We start from the raw sequence: 12,551 nt of genomic DNA, 5'->3' as shown, positions 1-12,551 counted from the left end.
GGCTGAACAAACCAAGTGACTTCAGCCTCTCCTCATACAGCTTTCCCTCTAAACTCTTCACCAACTTCGTGGCTGTCCTTTGGACACTCTCTAGTAGCTTTACATCCTTTTTGTGTTGTGCGCAAAACTGCGCACAGTACTCGAGGTGAGGCCGCAGTGGTGCAGAGTAGAGCAGGACAATCCTTTCCCTCGACTGGCTAGCAATACAGTGCTGGATGCACCCCAGGATAGGGTTCGCCCTTTTGCCTGCCAGGCACACCGTTGACTCATGTTCCACTTGCTGTTGACCAGAACCCCCAGATCCCTTTCCACAGGACTGCTCTCCAGCCTCTCGTTCCCTGGTCTGTATGTACATCCAGGGTTGCCCTGTCCCAGGTGCAGCATCCGGACTTGCCCGTGTTAAATTTCACATGGTTGGTGATTGTCCAGCTCTCTAATTTGTCTAGATCTCTTTGCAGGGCCTCTCTGCCTTTGAGAGTGTCAACAGCTCATGCCAATTTTGTGTCATAGGCAAACTTACTTAGTATTCCTTCAAGTGCTGCATCCAAGTCATTTATGAAGACATTAAAGAGCACTGGCCCTAAGGTGGACCCCTGTGGAACCCTGCTGGTGACTGGTCACCAACCTCATGTAACCCCATTTACTATAACCCTTTGAGCCCAACCAGCCAGCCAATTGCTCGCCCATTGCATTATGTGTTTATCCAGCTGTATGCTGGACATTTTGTCCAGGAGGATACTGTGAGAAACCGTATCGAAAGCTTTACTGAAATCTAAAAAGATTACATCAGCTGGCTTCCCTTGGTCAACTAGGTGGGTAGCCTTGTTGTAGAAAGAAATTAAGTTTGTTAAACAGGACTTTTCGCCTCATGAACCCATGCTGGCAGGGACCAATGACTGTGTTGTCTTTCAGGTGTTTTCAATAACTCCCAGAATAGTCTTCATAATTTTGCCAGGCACAGAAGTAAGACTAACAGGCCTGTAGTTACCGGGGTCATCCCTGTTGCCCTTCTTGAAGACTGGGACAACGTTTGCCAGCTTCCAGTCCACTGAGACCACTCCAGATTACCAGGAGCATTTTAAAATAATTGAGAGAGGTGTCACTATGACATCAGCCAGCTCTTCAAGTACCCTCAGATGAATCCCATGAGGCTCCACAGACATAGGGATCCAGCTGGAGCAGCAAATCCCACAGAAGTTTGGGGTTGATGGGGAGTTTGTCGTTCTCACAGTCATGGTTCTCTAGCCCAGGGCTGTGGGGGTCCCAGATCCCATCATCAGCATTGAAGACTGAGGCAAAGAAAGCATTAAACATCTCTGCTTTTTCTATGTCCCTGTTTGTGAGGTGACCATGCTCCTTGAGTAACAGGCCAATGTTATTTCTGGCCTGCCTTTTACTATTAACATATTTTAAAAAGCCCTTTTTACTGTCCCCCACAGTGCTGGCCAGCTTCAACTCTAATTGAGCTTTGGCCATACGAATTTCCTCCCTACAGTGGCGAACAGCATCTCTGTAGTCCTCCCATGTTGCCTGACCTTGCTTCCACTAGCTATACATCTTCTTTTTTTGCCTTAGCTCTAGAAGATCATCCCTACTCAGCCAAGCCGGCCTTCTGCCTCACCTGCTTGACTTCCAACATCCTGGAATTGCCTGCTCCTGTGCTCTTAGGAGGTGGTCCTTCAAAAGTGACCAGCACTGATGGACCCCAGCACCTTCAAAAGCTTTTTCCCAGTGGCCCTCACTAAGTAGTTCACTGAGCAGCCTGAAGTCTGCTCTTCTCATATCCAGAGTTGAGGTTTTGCTGGCAGTTTTCCTCCTGTCACCATAGATTTTAAACTTGGCTGCTTCGTGGTCACTGGCCAAGGCAGCCACCAATCACCACTTCATGCACAAGCCCCTCTGTTAAGCAGCAAATCAAGGAGGGCCCTTTTCCTAGTGGGCTCCCTTAGTACCTGTACCAAGAAGTTATCGTCCAGATGGTTTAGGAATCTCTTGACCTGTTTGTACCAGCTGTGTGATATTCCCAGTTGACATCTAGCAAGGTGGAAGTCCCCCATAAGGACAAGGGCAGATGATTTAGAGGTATCCCTTAGTTCCTTTAAGAATAACTCATCAGGGTCATCATCCTGGCTGGGTGGCCTACAGTAGACTCCAACATCTGCTTTATTTGTCTGTCCATTAATGCTTACCCTCTCAGCAGAGGTTCTCAGCAGTGCCATCGCCAGCTGCAAGCTCCATGCTTTCCAGCCCCTCTATTATGTACAGCACCACCCCCCCGCCTCGCCTGCCCTGCCTCTCCCTCCTGAAGAGCCTCTAACCATCCATCATGGCACACCAGTTACAGGACTCATCCCACCAGGTTTCACTTACGCCAATGATGTGGTATCTCTGGCTTCTCTTGCTTCTTCCTCATGCTGTGGGTATTGGTGTAGAAACATTTCAAATGCGGTTAATTGTGACCATCGCCTCGTGGAGCAGTCTGAAGGATCTCACTAGCACACAGCCTTTCAAACTTTGGTGTGCCATCCCATTGCTTGTCACTGACTAGCCTGGTTTTGTTCCTTTTCCCCTTCCCATCTAGTTTAAAGCTCTATCCGTCAATCCTGCTAGCTCCTGCGCAAAAACCCTTTTCCCTCTCCGAGAAAGGTGCATCACGTTAGATGACAGTAGACCTGGTGATGTATAGACCATCCCATGACCAAAAAACCCGAAGTTCTGCTGATGACACCAGCCTGGGAGCCACGTGCTGATCAGTTGCATCTATCTGCCTGTTCCTTTCAATATTCTTCCTTGCTACTGAAAGGATTGAAGAAAAAAATTACCTGTGGACCTGATCCTTCAACCAGCTGCTCCAAGGCTCTGAAATCCCTTTTGATTGCCTTTGGACTTCTCTTTGCTACGTCGTCGCTGCTGACATGAAGAACCAATAGCAAATAATAGCCCGAGGACCTTACTAGACTAGGGAGTTTTCTAGTACCATCTCTTACCCTGGCCCCAGGGAGGCAGCAGGCTTCCCTGTGGGTTGGGTCCAGTCAGCATATTGGACCCTCCGTTCCCCTCAGAGGGGAGTCACCTATGACAGCTACTACTTTTTTTTTTTTTTAACATGGGTGGTTGTGATGTAGGGAATAGGCTGCCTAGATGACCCTCCATCCCAGAAGGACCTTTATCCACATCGCCAGTTGTCTGTCCATCCAGTTCCGGGGCCCTCATACCTGTTGTGTACGGGCACATGGGAAAGTGAGGCAGGCTGAGAGTGGACTTGCCTGCCACGCCAGCTTCCATTCTCCCCAGTCTCCTGAGTGTCCTCCTTCTGCCTGATGGTGAGAGGGTCCTTTGTCTCAAAGGATGGCTTTGGTTATTCCAGGTGGCGATATTCTGGACAGTTCTGGCAAACAAAAATATAAACAAAAACTTGTCTAGGTATCTTCAGAATTTAACCTTTTACTTTGAAAGGGTCTGTGGATACCAATTGCAGCTGCTTTCCCTTTGTGCCTGTGCCTTTGTGATTATGTCACTTTTTTAGGGTGTGAGAGACCTAGATCTGAGAATATGTCCAGACTTAGCATTGGAACCTAAAATAAGTTCTCCCACTTCCTTAGTAGAATTTTGGAAGTTCTGGCTTGCAGGTTGTTCCTCAGCGGATCTGTCTCAATGTTTTCTGTTAAAATGCAGTTGGAAAGTAGAATAGTTTGTTGAAGGAGGAGCCAGTTGTCCTGGATTTGGTTGGTTGGGTTTTTGCCCCACCAAGATGTTATGTTCTCTCTAGCTTATAGAACATAAACTGAAACAGTCTCAATGTGAGAAATTGAAAGAGATCAAAGCTGGATTATGCAGTGACGTATCTGCAGCCTACATTTTCTAAGTTAAATGTTTTAAGTTTCAGAAATATCTGAAGCAGTTGTATTTAGCTAGTTTTTACTCAAAGAAGTTGAAAGACTGTCTCTGCAAATAAAGTAGCTTAGAGCAGGTTTGGATTGTTTGCTTCTTGTTTCTTGAACCAACAAAGTCTGTAGACTCCGACAGGCGAAAGAGCTTTCTCTAAAGTTCTTTGTAAAATGTGTCATGCTGACAACCAGCTTGAAGCTAGTGTGTCAGGTTTACCAACCACAATATCAAGTTGCTTTCATCCTTGCCCACTCCAGCTTTTTGATCTGCTCGGCTCTCCTCTTGAATTAAAGGACAGTCACATCACAGAGTCCATGCAGCTAAGCCAAACCATTTGAAGAAGACAATCCAGAAAGTTGAGGTAGCAGATGACAAGTCCACAGATCTTTCCCATCTGACAAGTATTTTGAGCAGTTCATGTTACTGAACCTTAGCTGCGAAACAGTAATTGTATGCTCACTCCTATTCCATTGCAACAGAAAAGTGAAATATTTTTGCGTGTAGCACTACTGAAGCAGTCTGTGCAAATCACTTCTTTTTTTTTTCTGTACAGTGAGTTACTGCATCTCAGTTGTGGAGGTAGTGACTGAAAAAAAACCAAAATGCTGCAACATGTTGAGAGTACTTTTCTGAAGATGTGAAGTTTGTTGTAGAGAAATTTTTCCAGCTGACAGGCAGTGAAGCTGGAGCAGGAAGAATAGAAGTCACAAGGAAATTTCATCAATAAATGCAGGCCTCAAGAAATGAGAGAAGCTTTCAGGTGTATGTGGGAGTAATTAGGAAGAAATTAGACAAATAGATGGTGTAATTGTGCAATAAAGGTGCTCCAGGCTGTTATTCTATTAGTCCTTAAATCCAGCTACGTTTGAAACACAGTTTCTCTTGAAACTAAATTCTTAATTATAAAGGTCATATTTGAGGAATTAACGTGATAGAACTAGCTCTTTACTGTTCGTTTTAAACTTGCTCTAAAGTATATATTCTTCAGCTTATTGATTCTAACAATTCAAATATTTTGGTTTTTTTCACAGGTGCCAAATAATGGATAAGCATTTGACTGTATTGGCAAAAAAGCACATTGAGACAAAATTCTTGAAATTAAACGCTGAGAAATCTCCTTTCTTGTGCGAGAGACTGCGCATCAAAGTAATTCCCACTCTAGCACTAGTGAAAGACGGAAAAACACAAGACTATGTTGTGGGCTTTACTGATCTCGGTAACACTGATGACTTCACTACAGAGACCTTAGAATGGAGATTAGGCTGTGCAGACATAATTAATTACAGGTAATTAATTGTTTTGTGATTGTTGTGTTTTCAGATAACAGTGCAAGGAGAACATGCTTGCAGACAGGAGAATCTGTAAAAGTTTGTAACTTTGACTGATATGTGGTATGCTTGAGACACACGAGAGTTTAATCCAGTTATTTAATCTGTGTACTTTGACAAGGGAAAGAAGAGAGTATCTCTTTGGCAAAGTATTGAGACGTTATAATGAACAATCCTTTTTGTACAGTAATAAAAATAAACAGAGTTCTTGCTGTGAAATGTATAGAGTAACTACGCTGCTTTGATATGGCCTCTGAGAGTCACTCATCTGATGTAATCCTTTCACAATCGGCTATAGATACTTAAATGGCACAGTTGCAATGCAGTAAAGTTTGAGCATTTTTAATCCACTTCAGAGAAAACTCAGCAAGTCATCCTTAAACTGCATCTTAGTCTGTATTACACACATGAATGTGGGTTTTTTCCAATTAACAGTACAGAAAGTGAAAATAAGTTGCAGAAGTGCAATAAATTATTTGTGTAGCAGTACAATATAATCATCATAAATCCCACATTTAAGACTACAGGATAGAAGGCAGTAGAAGATAACTGTCACCACAATAGCCTAACTTTACAGGAGAATCATTTACCAGAACTTTCTGCTTTGCTTTCCAGTGTGGCTAAAATGTCATCTTTTTAGGTTAATTTTGCTCTTTTGTTTTGAATATCTTTGGCTTTTTTTTTTCTATTTCCAAATTTTGGCAATAAGTATTGTTGTATCTCAAAGGCAAAGAAACTACTGTTCAGTTTAGCTTAGTAGCTCTTGAACTTCAGATGAAGTGACTGAAATGAATATTTATAATTCAAAACAAGTGGTAATACCCAATTCCCAGTTCAGTAACAAGCAAATACGCAGTGGAATCAAAGACAACTTGGATATGTGTTCTAGACAGCAACAGCCTTTTATGGAAAAAATCTTTCAGTGGAGTTGTACCAAGTTGCATTGAATTTGCTAAATGTTAGTGCATCGGCTTACGGCATAATTTGACTTCCTACTTGACTCTACTAGTGCTGTGTGTTCTCTCTTAGTGCCTTGTGGAGTGGGGGAGTTGTTTCGTTCTTTGTTAATTTTGCCAGATCCTGAATTTGGTACCCTGGCTTTGCAAAGTGAGCGACAATATCTGCAGAGCCCAGGAGATCCATTCCAGGAGACATCCATTTATGTACAAATGTTGCATTTCCACACTGCTCTGAATGTAATATCCCACTCTCCAGAGTTCCTGAGAAGGAGATAGTCCTCCTCAGAGCGTAGAAACAGTTCTTTTCCTTCAACCTGTGGGATAGCAGATGGTGAAAGGATATACTGTATTTAGGGGAAAAACTGTTTGGGTCACATTCTTTGACCAAAATCAGGTTTCAAGTGGTGTATTGACTTATTACTGACTTGTAATTAACTAGCAATCAGTGAATTGCACATTTAGGATCAATATCAGCAAAAGGTTATTTACAAAATGCTAATATCTACAAATTTCTAAACACCATTCCATAGCTAATTCCAGAAGATTCTAATTGCTCGCCCACTCACTGATACTTAGATGCAAACCCCTCACAGGTCTTGTGAGTGAAAGCACGCACACCCTTTTCTGACCAAGGGGAGGAGGATTCCCATCCTTGCGTGCCCCCGTTGTAGGAGATGTGGGTGCTCCAGCTTCACGTGAACACCTGCTGTTCCCAACAACCCACGGACCCACGCACTGGTGAGAAAGCCCCGACAGGGTCATACAGGCACGCTGAGGTGTGAGTCCCTCCACAGTCCACTGGCTGGAGTGCAGCGTCTGATGGGGAAGCTGCTCTGTCTGCCTAGGCAGAGACAGTACAAGGTGACTTCTGGCAGTACAAAACCCAGTTTTGACTCATCTGTTTCTACTCTGAAGTCCCTGTTACAAAATTTTAACTTGTTTTGTACTTCTGGCTCCTCATTTGTTTTGAAAAGTCTCCCTGTAATTCGCTGGTTACTGTTTAACCTGACAGATGGTTGTCTTTAGTGTGATCAGTTTGCAGCAAAAGCTCTTTCAGACAGTTTTTCTCTAGAGCTCCACTCACAGATGCTGTTTACGCTCACACTCCTGTCTTTACAGTTATCCAGGCCATTTTGTTCAGGATGTGCTGTTCTAGCAGCACTGCAGCGCTACGTAGGGTGGCTTTAGGGAGTAGGGGTTGTGTTCTCTTACAGTGTTTTTCTGGAGAAACAGGTACTTACAGATGCTACTTACTGTCCACATGGATACGGCTTTAATCAACACATCTTGCTCTTTTTCTCTAGTGGAAACTTGATGGACCCGCCTTTTCAAAGTCAAAAGAAATTTGGAACAAGCTTTACGAAGTTGGATAAGACGAGCATCAGAGGAAAGAAATATGATTCAGATTCTGATGATGACTAGAAGAACAGCTAAATGTATTTGTAAATCATCTTTTGTTTATGCTTGGTACATTTCTAAGAATGTTTTTTATAAAGCTTACTGCTTTTCATTACATCTGCACATAATGCTCATTTTTCTACACAGTTTTATACAACTGAGTCATAGGAGAAAAAAGCTTAAATTTTTTTTTTTCCCCTCTTTTGGAAGTCATTTGTAATTCAAAAATCTCAGTCCTTCTAACTAACCAACATGGCTAATGATGAACTTTGTCTTTAGTATAAGTTTATGAAGTGTTTTGAAGTAACTGTTAGAAACGCCTGTACCAAGTCAGACCAAAGGTCCCTCTGGCCCAGCATCCAGTCTCAGTGGCCAAAAGCAGATGCACAAGGAAGAGTAAACACAGGACGAGCAGATAACAATGCTTCCTCAGAATATACTTTAAGCAATCTGTGGCTTGGGGAACTCTGTATCTGGAGCATTTGCTGGTTAAAATCGTGGAAGAAAAATCTCTTTAAATCCTCATAATATGCTAGCATCCACATCACATGGTAAGGAGTCCACAGTTTGATTGTGTTGTGTGAAGAACTACTTCCTGTTGTTTTCCTTGAATCTGACAGTTCCTTTTTTTTTATTTTATTTTAATAAAGGGGTTGATGGACACTTTTTTAAAAGATTTTTTTTTCCCTATCAGTTCCTTTTCCAGTTGTCTTTTAAAATTTATTATTACTTACATTATCAATAAAGCACCACAAAATGATTAGTAAAGGAATTGTGCATTTTAACAAATGATTGCTTATCTTATGGTGCCATATTGTGACATTGAATAACTTAACTACATTGCACTATAAGTTGTAAAACAGTTGTAACTTCTGTGAATTCTGAGATAGATGGTCAAGAGAAATGCCCTTTTACCATCTATGTACGCTGCATGTTAAAGCTGATAGAGCGGGTAATAGCACACAGGAACAAGCATATTGAAAACAGGTTCACGGGTTTGTATAATTCTGTGGGTTTGAATGTGTGGATTTTATAGCAGATGCTTTGTGCAAGAGAGTAGAGTAGAGAAAAGTATTTGGGAGAAACCTTGATCCGTTAAGTTTAGATACAGCACCGCATACTGTGTACTGTTCTTCAGTAATGGACAGAAATTTCAAGGGAGGTCTTCCTTGGAACACAATGTAAAATTTCTGGCTAGGTGAAGAGTTGATGAGTTTTCATTTTAAAAAAAAAAAAATAATAGTTTGCTGTGTGCTGAAGGACCCTTTTGAGGTGGTACTTTGAATCCAGTTGGTCCAAAAAGCAGTAAAGTGGGTCTAGTCAGTCTTGCTGCCTTGTAGTGGAGAACACTTGTGATTGAGCCAGCCCAGCAATATATCTCTATAAGTAAGTTTAAAAAATTATATTTTATTTCTGTTCATGTACACTGAAATAAAATTATTTTAATTCTACTGTTGACTTTTGCATCCTTTCACGTAAGGTGGTCTCGGTGCTGTGGGTTATTTTTTTTTCTTTTGATAAGGTCCATGTGCTCTTTCTAGATTTCTAGCAAACTACATACAGTTCTGTTTAACGTTACGACATCACGTTGAGAAGGCTTAAGATGTACACAGCTGCCCATTAATCTACTAGAAGCATAAAGTAGACTTGCTTCGAGTTGATCTCCTTTTTAATGCACAAAATCTAAATGCACTAGAAAGCCTTTTTTTTTTCTATCCAGTTGCATGAAATTTAATTTAGGAAACCGATGTTCCAACAGTATTTTTTTAAGAGTGTCTTAGCAGGACTCATCTCTTGAGTCCTAATTATGTTGAATAGGCTGTGGAAATATAAAATCACATCTAATGTCATTGTGTGCTGTGTGGAAACACATATGGGCTTGTCAGGATTCCAGCATGGTGTGTTGTTAGAGGTTGTTCACTTCCATGCGTGGATAGCCCTATTACAAACTCAGTGCAAACCCTAGTCAGAGCCTGTGGTTTCATGTCACTTTAAGCTGCTGATTTTTTTCTAGGTTAATCTTCAGTTGGACTTCTTCCTTCATCTGGCTTGTAATACGGCCGCACGCACTCCAGTGCTGATACAAGGAGTTTGCAGGCATGAGTGGCTTGGGTAAAAGAGGAAGTTGCGACTCTTTGTACTAGTAAGTTTAAATTTATTTTGAAGTAGCATAGATCTGCTTCAAGGCTTTACTTTCATGTCTGCTTTCTGCATTTTCTGTCTTGAATGAAGATTAAAGCTGTCATTGAACGGTCCTCTTGGTAAGATCTCCATTCTTGATCTGCACATTACTTTGAGATGAACAATCCAAATCCAAGAATTTTATTTTGGCTGAAACTTAAAAATTAGTTAAGAACTGGAAAATTCTCCTAGTTTGAGTAGCGAGGAACAAATTAATCTTCTACAGTAGAGCTCAGTGATTCTGCAGCACAGATTAAATAATGAAGGGTGCATGATAATAAGACCTGGGTCAGCACGCTAGAAGTGTAAACAATACAGAGAACACCAACCCAAACAAATGTCAGCTGTACAGACTTGAAAAGCACAAAGCTTACCTTTGTCAACAGCAGTCCAGCGGCAGTATGGCTGATAGATGAGCAGATGACGATATGCAGTATCTAGAAAGGATGCAGGCTGCATGCGGTTAATTGCTTACAGCAGATAGATCGTGTGTGTAAGGACATGATTAAATAAGGTTCCTGAGCCCAGACTAATCACAAAATGGTACCTGGTCTGGCATGTGTGAGCCGTGAAAGGTCATTAAACAGTGAAGAGATGAGAAATGTTCGCGTATAGCTTTTGAAGTTATGGGGCTTATGCATGAACTCAGCATGTAACTTTAGTAATGATTAGTGCTTAAGTCTCTGCTTGATGCTTGCATGAAGTAATCATTAAAGAAATGCATGGAGACAATAATAACCAAACAAGATCTGTGTTGTTCAGCTCAATGCTAGATTATTTGGACTTGTCTGGGCACGCTGATTGATCCCGCATTATGCTTGTGATGGTCTGCTCAAGAAATCTATCTAGGAGTTAAGTGCTGAGTTGAGCTTTGGGATTTGCAAAGTGTGAAGAAGTCTGGTCCCTGAAAGAGATGGGATGAGAAACAAACTCTGGAGAGGGCAACAACTGAGCAGCTGCTCTGAGACCCCATGAAGAGGCTGGATTGCCTGCAAGGGTAACAGGGGTCACTGAGGGAGGCCGACGCGAAAGATGAATTGATGTCTTCCAGTCCTTGGTTCCAAGTAGCCCACACTGTGCTGTTTCCCATCTAGAAGTTCTAAAAGGAATACTTCTCTATGGGAATTTCTACAGAAAATCTGGGCTTTGAACGATACAGTTTCTAAAATAAGCCCTTTCTTTGTCTTCCACATAAGAGTAAAGCCAGTGTCCTCAACCCAGTGTGAAGGATGCTGTCATTTTGTCTCTCTCATACACATAAACAAGCAAGCACAAGCTGATGCAGAAATAATACGGCTTTTTTACTCATTGCATATTCAATAGCTGTGTATTCCACTTCTTTAAAGGAAAATTCTGTCAGCAGTGGGTTGATCTGTCTGTCTCTCTAGAACAGCTCTCTACGACAGCTTGAGAGTGAGGGTTACACTCCAGGGTGTTAGAAAAGCCTCTCTAGGAATTGTAAGTGGAGGATACTTGATGTTACAGTAGAGTATTTCAGAACTGTTCTGAGGGGGGTGTTGCCCCTGAGCCCCCTTTAAAGGATAAATAGCTAGATAGGTTCCACCACATTTGAGCAAATTACTGCTCTGAAGGTCTACTCTGATCTTTTGTTCTTGGATCATGCTTTGGAGCCTGCAGTGTTAAGCCTGTCCAATATGATTGTGGTGATCCAAGACCTTCCAGTCTCCCAGATGCTTCTTGTTATCCGTCCCCCTGGAGAGCACCATTCTGTATCGTACGCTGCAGAAGGGAACATAGGCCCATGCCTTCTTCATCAATTTTAGCTAACAGATCAAACTGACTAAAGTAGTACTTAAGAGACCAGAGCATCATCCAAAAAAATCTTGTTCAATTTTGATGGATTAATTTTAAGTGTACGTACGCTGAGAGATATTTGATGCTTGTTAATGGAAAGGGAGTAGTTAAGAAAACTTGCTTTTAGAGATCCCATGAGGTGCATATCAAAGGCTACATTTTTTTGGATTAGCTATCACAGCCATGGCTTGAGATACCTAAAATAAACCACCACTGATCCAGGAGCCATGTAGCTGTGTCAGGTCAGCATTGAATCTGTGTTAATATACTTTGCCTTTTGGAACACAACCTACTGGGACATCATCTGCCTGGTGGTATGATTTCAACATGTGACTCTCATAAAAAAGGTTTAAAAATTAACTTACCCGCTTCACAAACCATGCAATCTCCAGCAACCATGGGCTTTTCCCAGGACGGCATTGTGTGAAAATCAGATGATTGTAATACACAGAACCACATTAATTCTCTTCCTGATCTTCTTCCTCCTTGCTAATTATTTCTTTTGTAAGTGTGCTGCCCTAGAAAAAAGTCTGAAATTGTTTCCTGTTTGGTTTCTAAAATGTTGACAGTCCTCAATGCTTTGTACCATGAATTCCAGGCACACGGAAATGTTTTTAGTAGTTATCATGATTAATGGGTAAAGTTAATTATTAATGGGTGTTAGTTTGACATCCCTGTGAGTCATTAATGTCCTATCCTCATTTTGTACATGGGAAACTAAAACGAGACTAGCTCTGCTGGACGACCTAGGAACATCAAGCATTTCATGCTCCAGTATCTAATTTCAGTCTCTTCCTGGAATCCAGATTTTGGGATTAGGTGTGTCGGTTTCCTCTCCAGCACGTGGTGCCTTGGGGCAGGATCCAAGGCATCCAGGAGGCTGATGAGCGCTGCCAAAGTGAGCAACTACAAAATGTTTTACCCAAGTACAGCATTCACAGAATCACAGGACAGTGGGGGTTGGAAGGGACCTCCAGAGATC

The 12,551-nt window shown here is 41.9% G+C and overlaps 1 protein-coding gene across 1 annotated transcript in view; it reads left to right on the top strand.

Moving 5' to 3' along the window:
* TXNDC9 (thioredoxin domain containing 9) overlaps window positions 1-8,044 on the top strand; it is an 11,459-nt gene extending 3,415 nt beyond the window's left edge. The window contains exons 3-4 of the mRNA XM_009696442.1: window positions 4,920-5,174; window positions 7,480-8,044. Of these exons, the coding sequence (XP_009694744.1) occupies window positions 4,920-5,174; window positions 7,480-7,597 (373 nt within the window). The 3' untranslated portion in view covers window positions 7,598-8,044. The remainder of the gene's footprint in view (window positions 1-4,919; window positions 5,175-7,479) is intronic.
* Window positions 8,045-12,551: the final 4,507 nt, after the last annotated feature.

This window comes from Cariama cristata, unplaced genomic scaffold, assembly GCF_000690535.1.
Source record: "Cariama cristata isolate BGI_N322 unplaced genomic scaffold, ASM69053v1 scaffold8960, whole genome shotgun sequence".
Lineage (NCBI taxonomy): Eukaryota > Metazoa > Chordata > Aves > Cariamiformes > Cariamidae > Cariama > Cariama cristata.
Note: the sequence above shows the minus strand (reverse complement) of the source record. Positions and strands in the feature narration are given on the sequence as shown.